Source organism: Prionailurus viverrinus, chromosome B4, assembly GCF_022837055.1.
Source record: "Prionailurus viverrinus isolate Anna chromosome B4, UM_Priviv_1.0, whole genome shotgun sequence".
NCBI classification, from domain to species: Eukaryota; Metazoa; Chordata; class Mammalia; order Carnivora; family Felidae; genus Prionailurus; species Prionailurus viverrinus.
In genome coordinates, this window is record NC_062567.1 from 41,149,258 (window position 1) to 41,173,108 (window position 23,851).

The following is a 23,851-nucleotide window of genomic DNA, read 5'->3' on the forward strand; positions in this document are numbered from 1 at the left end:
AGGAAGACTTCAACCCAATTTAAAGTCCCTGAAAGAAAAATAAAAAAGTAGACTCGAAATATGGGTTGCTTCCTGTGCTCACACAATGAGCAGAACAGAAGAGAAGACTAACTGGAATAGAGTTAGGCATGATGAAACCCAAAAAAGACAGGAGAAAAAGGCCTGGGAATGAGATGAGGCTTCCGGTCTTGTGGTCATCAAAGCGTGGCTCATCTATCACTGGCATTGTCATCATTACCACAATGCAGATTTCTGGTACCCAGGCAAGGCAGAGTGGGTTTAAATGACTGTGATTTGACTCAGCCTATCAGCATTTTTTAAAATTTTTTTACTGTTTATTTATTATTGAGAGACAGAGAAAGACAGAGCATGAGCATGGGAGGGGCAGAGAGAAGGGGAGACACAGAATCTGAAGCGGGCTCCAGGCTCCGAGCCGTCAGCACAGAGCCCGACGCGGGGCTCGAACTCACAAACCATGAGATCATGACCTGAGCCGAAGTCGGACGCTTAACCGACTGAGCCACCCAGGTGCCCCCATACCGTTTATCAGCATTTTTAACCTGATGCCAGTGTGGTTCTTAAAATGGGAGAACAATAGTTACGAGCTCATTAACTTCTCAGTGAGAAAAGATTTATAAACTCATTACGAAATGCATACTACTCTCAGCTCTTTATGTGCCAAGGTAAATTAAGAAATAACTCTGTATTTTATTTACGTGCACTGTTATCTTGGTTATTCAACGTTAATTGTTTTTATTGTTTAAAATGTCTGAATTTGAGGGGCGCCTGGGTGGCTTGGTCGGTTAAGCGTCCGACTTCGGCTCAGGTCATGATCTCACGGTCCGTGAGTTCGAGCCCCGCGTTGGGCTCTGTGCTGACAGCTTGGAGCCTGGAGCCCGTTTCAGATTCTGTGTCTCCCTCTCTCTCTCTACCCCTCCCCTGTTCATGCTCTGTCTCTCTCTGTCTCAAAAATAAATAAACGTTGGGGCGCCTGGGTGGCGCAGTCGGTTAAGCGTCCGACTTCAGCCAGGTCACGATCTTGCGGTCCGTGAGTTCGAGCCCCGCATCAGGCTCTGGGCTGATGGCTCACAGCCTGGAGCCTGTTTCCGATTCTGTGTCTCCCTCTCTCTCTGCCCCTCCCCTGTTCATGCTCTGTCTCTCTCTGTCCCAAAAATAAATAAACATTGAAAAAAAAATTAAAAAAAATAAATAAATAAACGTTAAAAAAAATTTTTTTAAATGTCTGAATTTGAAGAATCTTTTTTATTATAACACAGAGGTACCTGAACTAAATGATCCAGTAACTGGGGATGGGAGGCGCCCAAATTCTTTATTATGTTTGCCAGACAACAAACTGAATATTACGTGACTCCCAGGTACACGGATGGGAAAGTCAGCTCTACCATGACAGATATCCTGAGGGCGGAGGGAGCTCAGTGAACAGGACTCACCTCCAGTTTTGTTATAGAGCTCACGACACAGTTTTTCAGCCACGCGCTGCAGAATTTCTGCAAGCTTCCTGTTCTTTGTCTGGAGAGACTGCAGCTGTCGGGAGAGATTCGCCAATCTTTCTTCCTTGTTAGAAATGCTGTCTTGCTGAGTGTTGGAAAGCTGGTAGAACTGGAAAACTAACCCGAGTTACCAAGTCAGACTGGACAGCTGGTTTCTTCATTTCTACTTCCCCTTTTTACATATGGGGAAGAAAAAACATTGTGCTGTTTAAGATCTCATGCTTTGAGCTTTCATATCGCGTGCATTCAAGTTTGAACTGCAGTACACAATAAATTGCATTGTCTCAGGCAGTTTAATTTCTCAAACTCCGTCTTTTGACCTGACAATGTAGAATCATAATAACGGTTTCTAACTTCAGGGCTAAAATCTTCACCCATATTCACTACTCAGTAAATATTTTGTGCCTACGCTTATAGCTCTGCTTAACCTGAAACTACAAATCCACTCATCTAATGATTAGTATGTTGACTATGGACAATCAGCATATATTGTTATCTCATTCAGTCATTAAACTAGTCCTATTATCATTTCCATAGTTTTATGGATTCCCACTGGGCTCAGTGAGAACAAGCAACATCCTTAATATCTCTTGTCTAGAAAATTTCAACCAACCCTTAGGCTTAAACTCCAGATTTCAGATTTCTAAATCTAAGTAGAAAAGTCCTTCATGAATCATGAAAGTTGCTTCATATCCTTAAAAGTCATGGCGGTCATGAAACAAATTATACCAAAATGAATTAAAACTTTGGAGGCCATGGTAGAAAGAGAAATATATATATTTTTTAATTTTAAAAACTTACGATGCCTTGAACCACCTTCTTCAACGGCTCAGGAAACATTTACTATAGGGTCTCAATCTCATGAAGCAAATTCACCCACTTTGCTTTTTTAGTTTTTGAACTTGTCCTTCCTGGTTTGAAATTTCAAGACTTTTCCACACGCATGTTTCCTTGTTTGGTTTTCACAAGATTTTGCAAAATGATTCTATAACTTCCTGGGCTTTCTGAAAAATACTGTGGTCATTAAGGACCTAGTCTGTCCTTATATTGAGGGGGTAGACATCAATGAAATCTCTTCCCTCTGTATTAGCCTGCTGAGTCATGCATACTAAGAGCAAAAACCACTGCCTCTACTCTTTTGTAGGATAAAAGAGGGTTAAATCATGCATGCATTAAAAATTGCTGATTTTAAATATCGGCATGGAAACGGACAAAACCCTATTCGATCTCACACGGAATGTAAAAGTCTAGCTGGCAAGCGATTGCTGCATCTTAATGCTTCTTTCACTACTCATCATTTACATGGGTGCTTTAGAATAAGGTACACTGAAGTACCCATGGGGTTAGGGTTAGGGTTAGAATTAAAGTAAAAAAAAAAATCATAAAAGTATTTCTCATCCCAGACAACCCTTAGAACCAAGACCCTCCCCCCAAGTCAGAGCGCAGACTTACACGCAAGCCCCAGGGCCAACAGGCCAAGCAGCAGCACCAAACACAGAGTCAGCAGGGTCAGGGCCACTGGTCGCCAAACTGAAGAGGGAGGCCGGTGCCCTGCAGGGAACAAAGGAAAAGGCAGGATTTCGCTTTTTGTTCCTCGGGATCTCTGCCACCAGCGGGCAAGTGAGAAGAGCTGGTTCTGGGAAGGAACCCCTTCTGCAGGAAAACAGTAACCAGGGGCTAGATAACATGCCCTCCATCCTCAGGAATGCGGTTAAAAGGCTCACTGCCAAGCCTCACTTACACAGCGGGAATCCTTCACCGGCCCCACTGAGTTCCGCCGCCCTGCCCCCGCCCCCCCCCCCCCCCCCCCCGTTCTACTTTGCGCTGCATCGAGCAACGCATTGCCAGTATCTTTATAAGCTGGTTTGTGTAACCTTCTTTTTGCCAAAATCCGAGTTATGAAAGACATGGAACTGCCTCAGCGAGGAACTGTTGTTCATACCAGCAGAGGAGAGGTGAAATTAGCGTGCTGTTACTTTCGCGACGCATCGCCCCCCCCCCCCCCACGTTCCCCATCGTGTTTCTTCTGAAAAGCAAATTGCGTATGACTAATGAGAAGTGATCATTTTACTGTTTGCTTTCGGGGATTTCTTTGTTGAAAGCCCCTTTCCTGTAAGGATTGTGTTCGTTCACTTCATTTGTATCCCTGTCAAAATGGACCGTCAAGAAACGTGATCATCAGGGGCTCAAGGATGAATCTAAGCTATCTCAATTTAGAACAGTTAAATAATAAATGCTGCACCCCCACAGTCGTGCTTTGTGGTAATCGCAGAGGAGCTACTGAGTCGACAGGGAACCCGTCACCTGCTGAGGCTAGCTCTGGATCAGAATGACCTGTGTGGTATCCTACAAGGAAGTCGCTGCCCCCACCCCCAAACGTGTGGCATCTAGCATCGTGATTAACATGAACAAAGAGGGGCGCCTGGGTGGCGCAGTCGGTTAAGCGTCCGACTTCAGCCAGGTCACGATCTCACGGTCCGTGAGTTCGAGCCCCGCATCAGGCTCTGGGCTGATGGCTCAGAGCCTGGAGCCTGTTTCCGATTCTGTGTCTCCCTCTCTCTCTGCCCCTCCCCCGTTCATGCTCTGTCTCTCTCTGTCCCAAAAATAAATAAACGTTGAAAAAAAAAATTAAAAAAAAATAAATAAATAAAATGAACAAAGAAAGAGCAAAACCCTCAATAAAACGCTGACGCTTCCTTGAAACTGTGTTTCCCTTCATCGGGAATGTTAGGTCAGGTCCTGAAACAAAAAGGTTGAAGACATCTGAATTCATCTCCTCTTTGACACAGTCCTCCATGTCATGTATTCTAGGTACAGAGATTTGTGTTACACCTTATTTCCAAGTGGGGAATGATAAGTAGTAATGATGGTGTAGAAATAGCGAATGTGTGGGGCGCTGGGTGGCTCATCCAGTCAAGCATCTGACTCTTGATTTCTGCTCAGGTCCTAATGTGAGCCCTGCTTCAGGCTCTGCACTAACAGGACGGAGCCTGCTTAGGATTCTCTCTCTCTATATCTGTCTCTCTCTCTCTCTCAAAATAAGATATATAATTTTTTTGACATTGGAATTGATATATTTTAAACTGTGAATCTTATTTTCTACTAACAATCACCTCCATGAAAACTTCCACTGGATTGCATTACATTTAGAAAAAAATCCAAATTACTTTTCATGAAGACTCAGATTGCTCTTTTAAAAAAAATTAGGGGCTCCTGGGTGGCTCAGTCGGTTAAGCCTCCGACTTCGGCTCAGGTCATGATCTCCCGGTTCGTGGGTTCCAGCCCCGCGTCGGGGCTCAGACAGCTGACAGCTCAGAGCCTGGAGCCTGTTTCAGATTCTGTGTCTCCCTCTCTCTCTGACCCTCCCCAGTTCATTCTCTGTCTCTCTCTGTCTCAAAAATAAATAAACGTTAAGAAAAAAAGAATTAAAAATAAAAAAAAATAAATCGGATTATATTATTTCCCCACCTAAAAGCTTCCTATAGCTTTCTTGCACTTAAAATAAAATTCTGCAAGAGTCTTGTTCTTCCGGACCCTACCTAGTTCTTTCATTCTTTTCTGAACTACTCTCCCCTCATTCAAAGATTCTACACACAGTGGCCTCTGTTTAACCTTGAAACAAACTTGTCCTTTGTGTTAACCTGTGTTAGCTCCGCCTCTGCTCCTGCATAATTAATTGGCAGGCTACTCCCTGCTCCTCAACTTTCCATTTACATGATGCACTCTTGGAAGAGGTCCAGGAGTTCATTTCTTTTTTAAGTTTAGGTATTTATTTTGAGAGAGACGGAGTGTAAGCAGGGGAGTGGCAGAGAGAGAGAGAGAGAGAGAGAGAGAGAGAGAGAGAATCCCAAGCAGGCTCTGCAAGGTCAGCACAGAGCCTGAGGTGGGGCTTACACTCACCAACAGGGAGATCACGACCTAAGCCAAAATCAAGAGTCAGACGCTTAGTCGATTGAGCCACCCAGGCACCCTAAACATTGTTGATTTTTAAAAATCGATTGCGTTTTCAGCCATATTTCTGACAGCAGAAGGTGGACTCAGCTAAATTCATCTTCTAGCCACACTGGTTTCTATTCACTGACTTGTGTGAGATTCTGAATCACGAACAGATATTGGAGAGATGTGCTTTCTTCCCCATTTCCTTTGATTAACTGGCCTATGTGATTTGGTCTAAATTTTCCTGGAAATTGTTGGACTGTCAAGGCATTGACTTAAGAGTATCTCAAATCAAGATCAGAACGAGATCAGAAGCCAGAATAGAGCTGATGCTCAACATCCTCTCCAAACCCTAAGTCTTTTTAAAGTTCCTTATGGCCAAAAAAACCTTAAATAGGTGGAGATTTCTGGATTCCAGAGGTACTAGCCCATATGTGCACTCACCACCATGATGGCTTTATTTTTCTCTATATATCTTAATACTATCAAATATATTATATATCTTACTCGTTTCTGTCGGTTTATATCTGTCTTACCCCAATAGAAAGTAAGCTCCTTTTTGAAGAAGATTATTGTCTATTTAGTCACTAGAAAAACATCAGTTCTAGCACCTAGAACATCAGGTGAAATCAGCTCAATTAATGTGGAAGGAAGGAAGGAAAGAAGGAAGGAAGGAAGGAAGGAAGGAAGGAAGGAAGGAAGGAAAGTGCAGATTATATATAAATATCTGTCATATACCTATCTACTCCTGCTGAAACCTATTTATATTAATACACTCTGAAAGGCATAAACTATTTCTTAAATGCTGTTCCTTTTTTATGACTAATATTTCCCTGGTCCAAATTATAAATAATAAGAAGGTAAACAGAAAGAAAAACTATAGAAATCAACCAAACTGTCCCTTAAGAAACCTGCTCTTCCTTGTATAATATCGGGGCCCAAGAGAGGTGTTGATCTTCTACTGAAAGAATAAAAAAGAAGAATCTTAAACCTTTCCTGTAAAGCGAGGGCATGGACTTAACATATTAGAATATTATCTAATAATAATTATATCCATGTAAAGAATAAATACATCACCTTTCCTAAGATTGTCTGTAGGACAGAAGACAAAAGCAGGAGTCTATATCTTTTGCTAAGGAACAAAGTTATAAAAATTCCCTTCTAAAGAATCATCTTTCCCTGGTCATTTGGAAATTTTTCTACTCTGACTCTCCTCTCTCTCCCTCCTTTTCTCCCTTCCTCCCTCCTTCCCTCTCTCTCCCTGCCTCCCTCTCTCAGTATTCACAATCTCTTCCTGTTTATCTCAAGACTCAGAAAAACACAACCCTAGGGAGTTTCTGCAGGAGGTGTGCTCATTTCCCAGGAAACCGGGCTTCCATAATGGAAAGCCCTTGGAGTTGAAAGTTTCACTTCTTTTTTTTTTCTTTCTTTCTTTCTTTTTTTTTTTTTTTGATGTTATATTTCCCTCTATTTTTCTAAGTTTAATATTCCTGAGTTTTATTCCAAGTGTCTTGATCATAAAATGAGGTCTGTCTCTAGGGGCCACCTCCACCCTGAAATAAGAAAAAAAAAACCCAAAAACAAAACTGCCTGGGAGGTGCTTCAGTTTGGCTTGGCTTTATCGTGGTTCTATTTTTTGGAAGAGAACCCCTGTGCTGTCCCCTGAGGCATGTTTAGAAAAAGGTGTGGACAGGGCAAGGAATGGTATAAACATCCTTAGGAATAGTGAGATATATAGAGAAAAAAAAAAACCCACCCCTTTCGTGTATCTTTTTACTATAACTATATCATAAAAGGCTACAGTGCTGAGGTCAAGTTTGGAAGGCAAATTCCTTTGTAATTATAAGAAACGTTGTAGATGGAGAGAGTTGGCATCCTTGACCCGTTAGTTACTCTTTCTTCATCAGGCGTCAGAAAGGGGGAGTTTCCCTTGAAAGAAAGGCTCCATTCCCAGGACCTATAAGAAATGACACCTGGGGGCGCCTGGGTGGCTCAGTCGGTTAGGCGTCCGACTTCAACCAGGTCACGATCTTGCGGTCCGTGAGTTCGAGCCCCGCGCCAGGCTCTGGGCTGATGGCTCAGAGCCTGGAGCCTGTTTCCGATTCTGTGTCTCCCTCTCTCTCTGCCCCTCCCCCGTTCATGCTCTGTCTCTCTCTGTCCCAAAAATAAATAAAAAACGTTGAAAAAAAAATTTAAAAGAAGTGACCCCTGTATTACCAGATGTAGTTTTTTAGTATGCCTCTGAAAGAGAAAGCATAATAAAAGCTGGAAAAGACACAGAGAATCTAAATAATTTGCACAAAGCCACATGGCAAACTAGGGCCAGAGACAGGATTACATGATCATGCTTAACAGCACACTTTGTAGACTTCTCCTTTACCAGGACTCACAGACATAACGGAGGCGAATTAGACCGGTGGCAAGGTGCATCATCTTTCAGAAATTACTTTTAACGTTTTTTAATCATGAGATATTGCCGCTTAGATATCTGACTTTCAAATTTCCAATGTTGTCTTTTTAGCAACTTCTTTTTGTTTCCCTACTCCTCCCATAGGGCACAGAATAAATCTCCTCTGGGAGAATATTTGAGGGGCCGTGAGGTGAGAATATTTTTCAGTGTTCATGAAAACGCAGATTTTCATTATCTTACGATTTTATTTCAAATCCTATTTAATATTTTCATTCTCTCTAAAAGTAAATGGATGTTATTCTTCCTATCATTTCAAAAGAATATGCATCTAAAAATGTATAACCTATTTGCAGAATATCATTGAGTTTTTAACTCACTGCAATTAGAAAGTCGATTACACATATGTTTTTGAGTAAAATTTAGGTGAGTCAATTTTATATCTTAATTAAGAAGTTTCACTTATGAAACGCAATTCAAAAATAACATCGCTACTCATAAAGATTGCTAACACTCCTTGAGTTACTAAGATAAATGCCTTATGCATTATCTCGTATCTTACAACCCCCTGTGAGTAGATACTCCTCATGATCCCCATGTTACAGGCAGGTCACTGAGTCCTAGAGGGGCGAGTCCCCTTACCCAAGGACACACAGATTTTGATAATGACAACTACTGAGTGTATTATGTGGTCATATTTCATTTGACTCATCCAAAAACTACCCAAGAGGGCACTATTTTTAACCTTCCTTTGGATTTTTAAAAACTGCAGTATCTATGGGGCGCCTGGGTGGCGCAGTCGGTTAAGCGTCCGACTTCAGCCAGGTCACGATCTCGAGGTCCGTGAGTTCAAGCCCCGCGTCAGGCTCTGGGCTGATGGCTCAGAGCCTGGAGCCTGTTTCCGATTCTGTGTCTCCCTCTCTCTCTGCCCCTCCCCCGTTCATGCTCTGTCTCTCTCTGTCCCAAAAATAAATAAACGTTGAAAAAAAAAATTTAAAAAAAAAAAAACAAAAAAACTGCAGTATCTAGGAGTTGCTTAATTTGCTTAAGTTTGCACAGCCAGTAAGTGAAGGAGCAAATGAAATTTGGCTGCAATTTTTAAATCATTTTCCTAGCCTCCCAACAGATCCCACATCAATATTTGTCCTTATATGGCAGTTCCGTATGGAATTATGGAAAGACTCTAGTGTTTTACCGCTTACTACTTTTCACTTCTGTATTGTGAAACACCTCAGAAATAGCCACCTTAAATCATACCTTCTCCACTCTGGCACCAAATATAAGTTTAAGCTTTTCCTAAAGGAAAAACAAGTCTTCTTGGTATAAAAGACCCTGCGTAGCAGGATCCCATCCAACGTTTTAGCTTCATCTGCCAAAGGTCCCTCCTCATATGCCCCTTTTCTTTGAAGACTACGTCTCAGCCCATTAATCTACCCTGTCATTGCGTTTGACTCTGCGGGTGATTCCCCCAACGATCTTATCCTGATCTAAATTCCCATCCAAAAGTAATACTTGATCTTTTCCTTCTGAGTTCTTGCCTTTCTTAATTTTACCCACTAATACACTGCCCCAGGCTAGCTCTTACCTTTCTGCTTTTGTCCCTGCCCACGTCTTCCTCACTACTAGTGCCCGTCTTGCTCTGCCAGGAGCAAACGTCACCTCGTTCAAGGATATTCACATGAGTAAACACAGTCAGGAACTTGTTCATCCCTGTCTGCTCTTGTGGCCTTCTATACATCCTCAACAGCGTTACCTGCCATTTTCTTGTAATTGATTCCCATTACTCCTTCCACTTCTCCAAGCACCTAAAAATCGGCTCCAAGCACCTAAAAATCCTCATCAATGTACGGAAAACAAACGGTTGCCAGACGGGAGGCAGGTGACAGGGTGGACAAAATGAGTGAAAGAGAGTGGGAGGTACAGGCGTCTAGTTATGGAATGACTAAGTCAAGGAACGGAAGGGACAGCATGGGAAACACAGTCAGGGCGATTGCAACAGCATCGTGTGCGATGGATGGCAGCTACACTTGTGGGGAGCAGAGCGTGAACTTGTCAAATCACTAAGTTGCACAGCTGAAACCGATGAAACCTTTTGGGTCGACGATTCTTCGCTTAAATAATAATAATCATAGCCTTCCCTGCCTACCATCTTGCTTGATGTTAAATAGGTATGCCTTAAAGATTTGTTGGATCAGTGAGATGTGATTTATGCCATGGCACGTAAGTGACGCTTTAGTTGAGGAAGGGAAGCTAAAAAGCTAGAAAAAAATGAGAATATTGTAATGAACGTAAGCAGCGGTAAAATAGAACATAAATGTATCATTAAAGTGTTTTTATGTTTTTTTCTTAAACCCTAATATGTCTTCAGGTTCTTTTGATAGGTTTATAGTCTTCTGTTGGAACGTTGGCCTATCAGAGGAAGCATGATGAAAACACACAGGAGGGTAAATGCTGGGATTCTTCTTCTAGGGATGGAATACGTTCATGCAAATAAAATGCCTCACTGGACTCTTAAAAATAATAATAATAATAAATAATTTTCAAATGCAGTTGCGCAAACTCATAATACCTCAGATCTGACACTTGATCTTTATTCTTTACAGCTAACTCCTCAAAAAGAGAGAAATATTTAAAAAGGAAAATGACAAATTGTTTATTTTCCTATTTAACTAGGTTCCTTCCGAAGTCCTGGTATTAAAAATTACCAATAATCTATTTTTCTTCTTATTGCTAAAACAATAAATTGTTTTTAGCCTTCCTTTTGCTTGCATTTTCTGCAATATTTATTATTTAAAAATTTTTTTTCATGTTTATTTATTTCTGGGACAGACAGAGAGACAGAAAGAACATGAGTGGGGGAGGGGCAGAGAGAGGGGGGTACACAGAATCCGAAGCAGGCTCCAGGCTCCGAGCCATCAGCACAGAGCCCCACGCGGGGCTCGAACTCACAAACCATGAGGTCATGACCTGAGCCAAAGTTGGTCGCTCAACCAACTGAGCCACCCAGGAGCCCCTATTATTTATTATTTTTAAAATTCACCATTGACTTTTCCATTTCTCTTGAAGTTATTGTTTTTTGGCTTCCTTAATGTCTCTCTCTCTCCTGGTCCACCTCTGCCACTGTTTACCATTCATTATCAGTAGCTTTTATTGGAACGTCTCATCCATCCTGCCCCTGATTCTCTCCTCGGAACTCTATTCCTTCGGGTTTCTTTGTCTTTTCATTTTCCATTCTCCTTTTCAGTGACCTTACTCATCCTCAGAAAGTTTAATTCTAACCAAGATGTCAACAATTCTCACATACATATGTAGCTCAAAATCCTTACTTGCAACCCACTTGCAACACATCCAAGTGTCTGGGCAACTCCAACTGCCCAGAGTTTCTACCCCAATTGTTGGCAACACCATCTACAGAACATTGGTGGAACCTAATCAGCCTGTGCTCTTTCTTTCCTTGTCTTTCCACTTGTAACCAGTCACCAACTCTTTAAACTCTATCTCCTCAGCGTCTGATTCCCCCTTCTCATTCTCACACTACTTCGGTTTAGGTTCTTCTAATCTCACACTTAGCTAATGCTAACTACCTAGGTATTAGCTCGTGCAGTTTCGTACTCCTGCAATGCATCTACCTCTTTGCAGCCTAGATGGTTTTCTAAAAACACAAAACTGATTACGTTACTCCCTGTTTAAATCCTTCTGTGAGCTTATTGTACTGAATTGGAGTGAAAATACCTCAATATGACATAGTAGGCCCTTTTAACCTTTCCATACTAGCTCTTGTCAGCTTCCCCTCTCTCCAACTCTACCCGGCAGCCAGAACGCAGTGCTTATAGATCTCTGAAAACACAAAGTTACTTATGCCCTCCGTGGCTTTTCTGTCATGTGTCTGTCTGCCTATCATGCCCCTAACCCCTTAAACCCTCCCAGCTTTGTTTTCATATGATGTGGAACTTTCTTTCTTCCTTCCTTCCTTCCTTCCTTCCTCTTTCTTTCTTTCTTTCTTTCTTCTTTCTTTCTTTCTTTTTTCTTTCTTTCTTTCCTCAAGTTAGTTAACATACAGCTCAGTCTTGGCTTCAGGAACTGAACCCAGTGATTCATCTCTCATATATGACACCCAGTACTCATCCCAACAAGTGCCCTCCTTAATGCCCATCACCCATTTAGCCCATCCTCCCACCTGTCTCCCCTCCAGCAATCCTCAGTTTGTTCTCTGTGTTTAAAGAGTGCCTTATGGTGTGCCTCCCTCTCTCTTTTTATCTTATTCGTCCTCCCCTTCCCCTATGTTCATCTGTTGGCTTTCTCACATTCCACATACGAGTGAAATACCTCTGTCTTTCTCTGAGTGATTTATTTTGCCTAATGTAATACCCTTCAGTTCCATCCATGTCGTTGCAAATGGCAAGACTTCATTCTTTTTTGTTGCCAAGTAGTATTCCATTCTGTATATAAACCACAGCTTCTTTATCCATTCAACAGGTGATGGACATTTGGGATCTTTTCATAATTTGGCTTTTGGTCGATAGCCAATATCAACAAATTGGTTGATAGTGGTTGATAGAGTTGCTATAAATATTGAGGTGCATGTTCTCCTTCAAGTCAGCATTATTGCATCCTTCACAATTGCATCAAAGACCATAAAATACCTAGGAATAAACCTAACCAAAGAGGTAAAAGATCTGTATACTGAAAACTATAGAAAGCTTATGATAGAAATTGAAGAAGACGCAAAACTTTAAGTTTCCTCATAAACAGGGATCATATTATATTTGCTATTACTTTGCAATATCGTATTTGGCATACCTTGCAATATGCCTGGCATAACGTAACCTTGAACATAAGTTTTTAGAAAGAAGGTATGAGGACATTGTCTTTCACTTTTCCTTTTTATCTTATGAATTGTTTGGCATTTTTTAAGATGAACATAACTTTTCTACTGAAAAAATGAAAATCGAGGAAATAAATGAGTGGACATAATTTATTTTTATTGATTTTAGAGAAAAAAAATTAATTTTCCAATCATAAGAACTTAAATCTTCTGCATTGCCAAAATATTCCCGGAGTGAGTTTTGCTCTGGTATTTTTCCCCTTCTCCTCCTCCTCCTCCTCCTCCTTCTTCTCCTTTTTTTAATGTTTGTTTGTTTTTGAGAGAAAGAGAAACAGAGCATGAGCTGGAGAGGGACAGAGAGAGAGGGAGTCACAGTATCCAAAGCAGGCTCCAGGCTCTGAGCTGTCAGCACAGAGCCCAACGCAGGTTCGAATTCACAAGCCGCGAGATCGTGACCTGAGCCGAAGTCGGATGTTTAACCAACTGAGCCACCCACATGCCTTTCCTTTGCTCTGTTATTTTTAATAGTAAAATTCTATCAGATCATTTTCCTAAGAAGTAATTAAACTTCAACAGTGACATCCCTTTAAATATTTGCATCAGCACAAGGTAAAAACGAAGTATCATACATGAAGGGCAAGATAACTATTTTCAGAGGTTTGCCTTCAAGACACTTCTTTGTAACCTTTACTCCTACGGTTTCAGTTTCCCCTTCTAAGGGAAAGGTTGCCAGATGTTTCACTAAGTGTTTTATCCTGCCCCACCTACCTCTCCACCCCCTAGCTCGGCAGAATTTATTTGTACACCCTGTTCCTGATTATGCTGATCACTAATCTTTGTGAGTTCCTGGCTCTAGTTAAAGACGAAAACTGAAGTTATACACAAGCCACTTAAAACCACAGCCGTGAAAGCTGATTCTTCACAGGATTTGTTGGAGGAAAACATATCGGATCATGCGGCTCATAATCGGTGGCTACAGAAACTGACATCCCAAAGTTGTCACTTTGCTTCACATCAAGGAGGCTAGAAGTCCCCAGTATCTTCTTACAACTTAGTAGATAGTGTAGTAGAAAGCAAAGAATAAAATAAAGTCACATTAGTGAGTCTCAGGTGGTGATCGCTCAATGAACAGAAACTGAGTGGAAAGGTTTAATAGAGGAAAGGAAGAAAACCTCAAAGTTATTTGATAAAGGAGAAGTGGAAGGGAACGGTGAAAAAGTATGTGTCCAGATTTATAGAAGTGAAGAAAACCTGAGTGTGGCCAAAAGAGAAGGACATACTACGATCCCGTCACTGATTAAGAATCTCTCTGATGCAGGGGCGCCTGGATGGCTCAGTCGGTTAAGCTTCCGACTTCGGCTCAGGTCATGATCTCGCTGTCCGTGAGTTCGAGCCCCGCGTCGGGCTCTGTGCTGACAGCTCAGAGCCTGAAGCCTGTTTCAGATTCTGTGCCTCCCTCTCTCTCTGACCCTCCCCGTTCACGCTCTGTCTCTCTCTGTCTCAAAAATTTAAAAAAAAAAAAAAAAAAAAGAATCTCTCTGATGCAGACTAACACAAAAATGTTAAACAGAACACTTAGGAATTCTCAAGGAATGGCATACTGAAAAGAAACACACAGGTATGTCTGTGGTATGCCAAGGACTTTACATAACTTCTCAACCTTAAACCCCAGCCACTCTATAAAATAGAAGTTTCATATACACAAGTGCTTAAAATACTTTGAGGCACACAACGCTCACTGGATACGTGTTTACTGTCGCTAACATTTTATAAATGAAGGAATTGAGGCCCCAGAATACTTAAGTGACTTATCCAATACCCCAGTCTGTAAGTAGCACAGCTGATATTGGAACCTGGCTCTGGGGCGCCCAGGTGGCTCCGTCGGTTAAGCGTCCCACTTCGGCCCAGGTCATGATCCTGCCGCTTTGTGGGTTCGAGCCCCACATCGGGCTCTGTGTTGACAGCTCGGAGCCTGGAGTCTGCTTCAGATTCTGTATCTCTCTCCCTCTCTCTCTCCCTCTCTCTCTGCCCCTCCCCTGCTTGCACTCTGTCCCTCTGTCTCCTATAAGTAAATATTAAAACAAAAAACAAAAAAAGAACCTGTTTCTGTGTTACGCTGTGAGGTCTTTCCACTAGAACTCGTCACATTTCGCCTTACATTGACTGAGTTGCCCAGGATCTAAGATCCTTCTCTCTGTATATGAATTCTATGGACTGAAAAAAAATCTTTTTATTGCTATGTCAGAAAGTGAGTTATTGGAAATAGAAGCATAAGGTAGAAACTTAACTAAGGTAGAAATGTAACTAAGATTAAATATTTTTATAATTCACTTCAACCATCTCAGTAATAGTCTGGTAGTAAGTAGAACAAAAGGGAACGGAATGGGATGTTATTGTATCTGAGGCCGCTATTTAGATCATCGAATCACCGAATTAAGCTAAGGGGACCTTAGAAAGCATTTACTTTAATCCCACCTCATCTCACAGATGATAAAAACCAACACCTGCTGTTGACATGACTCTCCCGAGGCCTCACAACTTCAAGATGCAGAATTATGACAAAATACCCAGGTTGCTGTGTCTGCTGGGAAAACTCCTTCTAAAGCCACGAGTCCCAAACCAGCGAATTCCCAGATCGGATCGCAGATGGTAAATACAACAGCATTGGATTGGGCCTTCATGGGAAGCCGGGAAAGAGAAGGAATGCTGCTTTAATTCTACATACAATCTCACCTTTGTATACTTATACCTACTTGGTAAACACAATACACCCTTAACTGCAAACCACTGTGCTCACGATAGAATCTTAGAAAAATAAACATCTTTGATCGTACTGAGCTTAGTTTTTCAGACGTTCATATACGAGGCACGCAAGTTGTGGAAAGTGCACAGTGACAGGTAATTATCAATCGTGGAAACGCTTTCTCTTTCCCTCATGTGGCACATTCCCCAGAGAGAGAGCTCGTCCCATGCATCGCCCAAGGGTCTTGCCAATTTGCACTCCGGGAGGCAGAGTACCTTTGCGTCCAGCCTCTGGCTGCTGGCTTGGAGACGAGGCTCGAGAATGCACACTCACGACCGTGTCCCCATCGTCATCCAGCATGTCCCTTGTGCTGCTGTACTTGGCCTGCATCTGGATTCCTGCAGGGATGAGGCTGGGCCGCAGTTTGATTGCACCCAAGCCGCGTGGCTTCTGCGAGCACCACAGGAACTACTGCACTGAAAGTCATTCCTGATGTTCTTCTATCCCAGCCAGTATCAGGGGAAGCCTCTGGCTCCAGTTCCTGCCTGGAGAGGCCCAGCCCCCCTCCTGGGAACTTGTACGCGGAATGCCAAATTGCTCAGGCAGAGGGGAAGTAGCATGTGTTTTTCATTTGGGCGGTCTCCGTCTGAACAATTTTCGAAGGGTTGCACTTCTCGGATCCCTTTTGTTCACGTATTTATACTTCCTGTGTGAGTACAGTGTAAAAAAGGGGGGGGGGGGCAAGACCTTATAATCACACACAGATTCTTTCAGGCTCTGCAGAGTAATAATCGGCCGAAGAGATACGTATCACCTGTTTCTTATCTACCATACACTCACTGAGTCACTTAGATGAAGGTTAACTTCTGTGCCTTTATGAAAAGAGAACGGACCACAGGGCCTCCCTCTTCCGCGAGGGCATATTGTGTAGTATGAAATGTCATATACGTGGGATGTCAGCACAGAAACTATTTCGAGAACATCTCATTGATTGTGCTTTTCCATTTTACGGAAAAAGGAGATTGAAGTCCGGTGAGCTGAAGGAAGTGGTTGTTGTAAAGTCACATAGCTAGTTAGGGACAGTATTAGCTTTACAAGTGTTCCCCTATTGGACTTCTCCAGAAACAAAGGAACTGGCAGGTGCCATTTCCCTCCCCCTCCCCTCAACATAAATAGCAACCACCTGCAGGACCCAGTGCCGTGCTGATTCACTACCTAACTTGCTAATACACACCACCAGCCCCCACCCCCCACCCCCATCTTCCCATGCTGCTTCAGAAGATCTGCCCTTTCCGATGATGCTTGCCTCCGTCTTGGCACTGCAGGTCCCCTCCCCCCCAGAAGACCAGTGCAAACCTTGCCAACACCCAGTCCTCCGCCCCACAGGTCTTGCAGGGTCCCGGGCCAGTTTTGGCAGTCAGAGTGGTGGCAGTGGGTCCCATAGAGGGCTGGCAGGCACCTTATTGAAACTGTGTGCCCTGCCCATACATGCTTTGCAGATCTGGCTTTGTAAAGGTGGTGGTGGTGGCAGGTCTCATCTTGCAAGCAGACCAGCATGCGCCTTACTAAAACTGTGGATCCTACCCTGGCCAGTCCCATGTCTGTGGCAGTGGCATGCCTGTTCCAAAAAACTCTTGGGCATAGCCCATTCAAATTGGGGTCCCAAGGCTGACAGTGTGCAAGCAGCCCCAATAGGGGCCAGCATCACTCCAAAGTGACTCTTGCCCTGGGATGAGAGGAAGATAAACACACATGCCAGTTAGAGGGCTGCCCCAGCAGTGGGCTGGGGGCACACTGCAGGTTAGATTGTAGGCCCCACTCACCAAAGAAAACTTCTTAGGGGACACTACAGGGAAAGTGCCCTGCAATTTGCTACTACTGCATCTCTGGCAAATGCCTGGTCAGACTCAGCTCAAACCCAAGGTGGCCCCAGACTGGTCCACTAACACCACAGAGACAAAACACTGCCCCAAACATGGAAAGAAAACCACTGAAGATGACTGGACTGAAAGAAAAGCAGTCAAGACTCAACAGCAAAGCCCACACAGCACACATAGGAGATACCCCTGAAGCACCAGGTTCAAGAGAAGGAGATGTAGCTGGCTTCCCTAAAACACAGAAACAGACAGAGAGAATTAGACAAAGTGAGGAGACAGGAATATGTCCAAAATGAAAGAACGGGACAAAACTACAGCAAGAGATCTAAGCAAAATGGATATAAGTAATATGCCTTAGAAAGAATTTAAGTAATAATCATAACTTCACCCATAGGACTTGAGAAAAATGTGGAGGGTATCAGTGAGACCCTTAAAGAGTTTAAAAATAACATATCAGAGATGAAGAGCATAATAAATGAAATTAAAAATAAACTAGATGGAATAAATAGCAGCCTAGAGGAAGCAGAGGAACTAATTAGAGACCTGGAGGACAGAATAATGCAGAGCGGTTGAGCTAAGCAGGTGAGAGAGGAAGGAAAACACGCAAAATGAGAATAGACTTAGGGAACTCAGCAACTCCATCAAGTGTAATAACATTTCCATTGTAGGGATCCCAGAAGAAGAAGAGAGAGAAGGTTTTACAGAAAATTTATTTGTAAAAATAAGAGCTGAAAACTTCCCTAATCTGGGGAAGGAAACAGATTGATATCTGTTGCAGGAGGCAACAGATCTGTTGCAGGAGGCAGAGACCCCATCAAAACCAACCCAAGGTGGTCCACACCAAGATACATATATACATACATAGTAATTAAAACGGCAAAGAGTAGTGAAAAAGAATTTTAGAAGCAGAAAAAGGGGAAGCCTATGAGGCCATCAGAGGATTTTTCATCAGAAACTTTGCAGACCAGATAGGAGTGGCATGATATATTCAAAGTGCTGAAAGAAAAAAAATCTGCAGCCAAGAATACTCTATCCGGCAAGGATATTATTCAGAATATAAGGAGAGATAAAGAGTTTCCCACACAAACAAAGGCTAAAGGAGTTCATGATCACTAAGCCTACCCTACAGGAAATGTCAAAGCAGAGTCTTTGAATAGAAAGGAAAGGCCATAAGTAACAGTTAGAAAATAGGAAGCACAGACAGTAAAAAGAAGTATATCTGTAAAATGCAGTCAAGGGAGTCACAAAATAAAGATATAAAGTATGACACTATATACCTTAAACGTGGGGAGGAAAGGAGTAAAGAATGGGTTCAAACTTAAGTGACCATCAACTTAACATAGACTGCCATATACAGAAGATGTTATATACAAGCCTAATGATAAGCACAAATAAAAAACCAGCAATAGATAAGCAAAAAATAAAGAGAAAGGAATCTGAGTATACCACTAAAGAAAATGAGCAAACTGTGAGAAGAGAGCAAGAGGATAAAGAATCAGAGAGCTACAAAAATAACCACAAAACAAGTAACAAAATGGCAATAAATATATACGTATCAAGAATTAATGGGGCACCTGGGTGGCTCAGTTTGTTAAGCATCCGACTTCAGCTTAGGTCATCATCTCATGGTTCATGAGTTTGAACCCCACATCAGGCTCTGTGCTGACAGCTCAGAGCCTGGAGCCTGCTTTGGATTCTATGTCTCCCTCTGTGCCACTCCCCTGCTCGCACTCTGTCTATCAAAAATAAATAAGCATTTAAAAATTAAAAAAAAAAAAAAGAATTACGTTGAATGTAAATGGACCAAACAGTCCAATCAAGAGACATAGGGTGATAGAATGGATTAAAAAAAAAAAAGGACCCATCTATATGCTGCCTACGAGACACTCATTTCAGACCTAAAGACAACATGCAGATTGAAAGTGAGAGGATGGGGAAATATTTATCATGGAAGTGTATCATGGAAGAAAGCCAAGGTAGCAATATTTATATCAGACAAAATAGACTTTAAAACAGAGGCTTTAACAAGAAACAAAGAAGGACACTATGTGATTATTAAGGGGACAATCCAACAGGAAGATATAACAACTGTAAATAGTTTTGCATACAAAAGGGGAGCACCCAAAGACATAAAATGGTTAATAATCAGGGCTCCTGGGGGACTCAGTCAGTTAAGAATCTGACTCTTGATTTCCACTCAGGTCATGAGATGAAGCCCCGTGTCAGGCTCCACACTGGGTGTGGAACTTGCTTGAGATTCTCTCTCCCTCTTTTTCTGCTCCTCTCCCACTCATGCTCTCTCTCTCTCTCTCTCTCTCTCTCAAAAAAAAAAAATACAAGTTAATAAATATTAATAATGCTAAATAAATAAATAAATAAATAAAACAGTTAAGAACAAGCAGAACTAATCGATAGCAATACAATAATTGTAGGGGACTTTAAGACACCCCCCCCCCCCCGCACTTACATTAATAGACCATCTAAACAGAAAATCAACTAGGAAACAGTGGCTCTGAATGGCACACTGGGCCATATGGATTTAACAGATATATGAGAACATTCCATCCTAAAACAACAGAATACACATTCTTTACAATTGCACATAGAGCCTTCTCCAGAATAGATCACATATTAGACAATAACACAAGTCTCAGCAAATTCCAAACGATCAAAGTCATACTATGTATCTTTTCTGACCAGAATGTAATGAAACTAGAAATCAATCAAAGAAAAATATGGAAAAACCACATATACATGGAGGTTAAATAACATACTACTAAACAATGAAGGGGTCAACAGCAAAAAAGGAAATTAAAAATTACATGCAGAGGGGGTGCCTAGGTGGCTTAGTTGGTTAAGTGCCTACTTTGGCCCAGGTCACAATCTCGTGGTTCGTGAGTTCAAGCTCTGTGTCAGGCTCCGTGCTGACAGCTGGGAGCCTAGAGCCTGTTTTAGATTCTGTGTCTCCCTCTCTGTCCCCCTGCTACTCCCTCACTCATGCTCTGTGTGTGTCTCTCTCTCTTTCTCAAAAATACAATAAAAATTAAAAAATAATTACATGGAGCAAAATGAAATGAAAACACAAACAGTCTAAAATCTTTGGGATGCAGCAAAATCGGTCCTAAGAGGAAAGTTTAGAGCAATACAGGCCTACATCAAGAAGCAAGAAAAATCTCAAATAAACAACCTAACACAAACTTATACCTAAAGGAACTAGAGAAAGGAGACTACACAAAACCCAAAACCAGCAGAAAGAAAGAAACAATAAAGAGTAGAGCAGAAATGAATGATATAGTAACTAAAAACAAAACAAAACAATAGAACAGATCAATGAAAGCAGGAGCTGATTCTTTGAAAAGATCAATATAATTGATACTCCTCTAGAGAGAGGACTCAAACAAAATCCGAAATCAAAGAAGATGGGGGCACGTGGGTGGCTCAGTTGGTTAAGCCTCCATCTTCAGCTCAGGTCAGGATCTCACAGTTCAAGCATTTTGATAGATGTAGAAAAAACATTTGATAAAGTACAACATCCATTCATGATAAAAACCCTCAACAAAGTAGGTTGAGAGGGAACATACCCCAACCTAATAAAGGCCTTATGTGAAAAAACCACAACACACATCACACTCAATGGTGAAAAAGGGAATTTTTCCCCTAAGGTCAGCAACAAAACAAGGATGTTCATGCTCACCACTTTTATTCAACATATTACTGCAAGCCCTAGCCATAGCAATCACACAACAAAAAGAAATAAAAGGCATCCAAATTGGTGAGGAAGAAATAAAACGTTTACTATTTGCACATTATATATATATATATATATGTATAGTGCCTAAAACATATATATATATAGTGCCTAAAACATATATATATATATATATATATATATATATGACCCTAAAGACTCCGGCAAAAATTACTAGAAATGATAAATGAATTCAGTCATTGCAGGATACAAAATCAATGTACAAATATCTGTTGCATCTCTATACACTAAATGAAGTAGCAGAAAGAGAAATTAAGAAAACAATTGCATTTACAATTTCACCAAAAATAATAAGGAATAAACTTAACCAGAGGTGAAAGACCTGTACTCTGAAAATTATAAAACCCTGATGAAAGAAATAAAACACAATATAACAAATGGAAAGACATTCCATGCTCATGGATTAGAAGAACAAATATCATTAAAATGTCTATACTACCCAAAGAAATTTATAGATTTAATTCAATTCCTATCAAAATGCCAACAGTTTTTTTCATAGAACTAGAACAAAGGTTCCTAAAATTTTTATGGAACCCAAGAGACTCAATTAGCCAATACAAACTTGAAAAAGAAGAAAAAACTAGAGGTATCACAATTTTAGACTTCAAGATATATTACAAAGCTATAGAGATCAAAACAATATGGTACTGACACAAAAATAGACACATAGATGAGTGGAACAGAATAGAAAGCCCAGAAAATAACATATAATTATATGGTCAATTAATCTTTGACAAAGGAGGCAAGAAAAAGCAATGGGGAAAAGACAGTTTCTTCAACAAATGGTTTTGGAAAAACTGTACAGCTACATGAAAAAGAACAAAACTGGACCACTTTCTTAAACTTTACCAAAAAAAAAAAAATAATCTCAGAATAGTTTAAAGACCTAAATGTGAAACTTGAAACAGTAAAAATCCTAGAAGAGATCATAGGCAGAAATTTCTCTGACGTTGGCCATAACAATGTTTTTCTAGATATGTCTCTTGAGGCAAAGGAAACAAAAGCAAAATTAAACTACTTGGACTATATCAAATTAAAAGGCTTCTGTCCAGCAAAGGAAACAACCAACAAAACTAAAAGACAGCCTACTGAATGGGAGAAGATATTTGCAAATGACATATCCAACAAAGGGTTAGTATCCAAAATATAGAAAGAAATTATACAACTCAACACCCAAAAACCAATTAAAAAATGGGCAGAAGACATGAAGAGACATTTCTCCAAGGAAAACATATGGATGACCAAGAGACACATGAAAAGATGCTCAACATCATTCATCATTAGGGAAATACAAATCAAAACCACACTGAGATAACACTTCATACCTGTCAGAATAACTAAAATCAAAAACTCAAGAAACAACAAGTGTGGTTGAGGATGTGGACAAAAAGGAACCCTTGTGCACTGTTGGGGAATGAATTGGTGCAGTCACTGTGAGAGAGTCTGGAGGTTCCCCAAAAAATTAAAAACAGAACTAATCTAGGATCCAGTAATCACACTACTGGGTATTTACGCAAAGAATATGAAAACACTAAATTGAAGGGATATATACACACCTATGTTTTTTTGCAGCATTATTTACAAAGCCAAATTATGGAAGCTGTCAAATTTAGAATAAATTTAGATAAATGGAAAAGAATATATATATATATATATATATATAATATATATATACACATATATACACATACACACACACACACAATGGAATATTATTCAAGCATAAAAAAAGAATGAAATCTTGCCATTTACAACAACATGGATGGATCTAGAGGTATAATGCTAAGTGAGATAAGCCAGTCAGAGAAAGGCAAATACCATATGATTTTACTCACATGTGGAATTTAAGAAACACAACAAACGAACAAAGGGGGAAGAAAAAGACAAACCATAAGACTCTTAACTACAGAGAACAAATGGTTACCAGACGGGAGGTGGGTAGGGGGATGGGTGATAGGTGAAGGGGATTAACAGTAAATTTATCTGATAAGCACTGAGTAATGTATAAATTGACGAATCACCGTATTGTACACCTGAAATTAATGTAACACTGTATGTTACCACACTGAATTGTTTTAAGCGTTTTTCGGTGGGTAACTAGGTGGCTCAGTCAGTCAAGCATTCAACTCTTGATTTTGGCTCAGGTCATGATCTCATGGTTTGTGGGATCAAGCCCCATGTGGGCTCTGTCAGTGCAGAACCTGTTTGGGATTCTCTTTCTCCCTCTCTTCTCCTTCCTTGCTCATGTGCATGTTCTCTCTCTCTCTTTCTCTCCCAAAATAATTAAACATTAAAAAAAGTGTTCTTCTGTTGCCAATTCAATCATCTTTTTTTCTTACAGCATATGAACTCAGTTTAACATTTTATAGCATATTTGGTACACCATGATCATGAACAATCACACATTTAGCTGGAAGTCAGGACTTTTGCAATTATTGCTAACTACATGTGATTTTTTATGTGACTCCAGGAAGCCGGGTAATAATTTTTGCCTAAATTTCCTAACCTGAGAAGACTGTTTTAGATAATGTCCAAAAATCCTTTCTGAACCAATACAATATAATTATATTATTCTACCAATACTTTCTATATTTTAGTTGACATCTTGGTTAAATCAAGCATACTAAATATAAAGAAGTGGAGAAGATGCTTGGGTGGGGTTGGGCAGGCCCTATGAGGGCAGGATTAGGAAACACACATTCTAGATTTACCATGTGTCTCCAACCGTGTATTGTTCATCAAGTTATTCTAGATAAAACAAACGTAAAGACATTTTCTCTTGT

The 23,851-nt window shown here is 40.9% G+C and overlaps 1 protein-coding gene across 6 annotated transcripts in view; it reads right to left on the reverse strand.

Annotated features, from left to right (window-relative positions):
* CLEC1A (C-type lectin domain family 1 member A) overlaps positions 1-16,247 on the reverse strand; it is a 35,412-nt gene extending 19,165 nt beyond the window's left edge. For 4 of the 6 annotated variants that reach the window (XR_007154047.1, XR_007154046.1, XR_007154045.1 and 1 more), the window contains exons 1-3: positions 15,698-16,183; positions 2,964-3,062; positions 1,452-1,628 (exon numbers count right to left, since the gene is read on the reverse strand). Coding sequence is in view for 2 of the 6 variants with exons in the window: in XM_047867146.1 (XP_047723102.1) it covers positions 1,452-1,628; positions 2,964-3,062; positions 15,698-15,812 (391 nt within the window). In the remaining 4 variants the exon portion in view is untranslated. Of the gene's footprint in view, positions 1-1,451; positions 1,629-2,963; positions 3,063-15,697; positions 16,184-16,236 lie in introns of those variants that run through there. The other 2 variants (XM_047867146.1, XM_047867145.1) reach the window with 2 other exon arrangements.
* Positions 16,248-23,851: the final 7,604 nt, after the last annotated feature.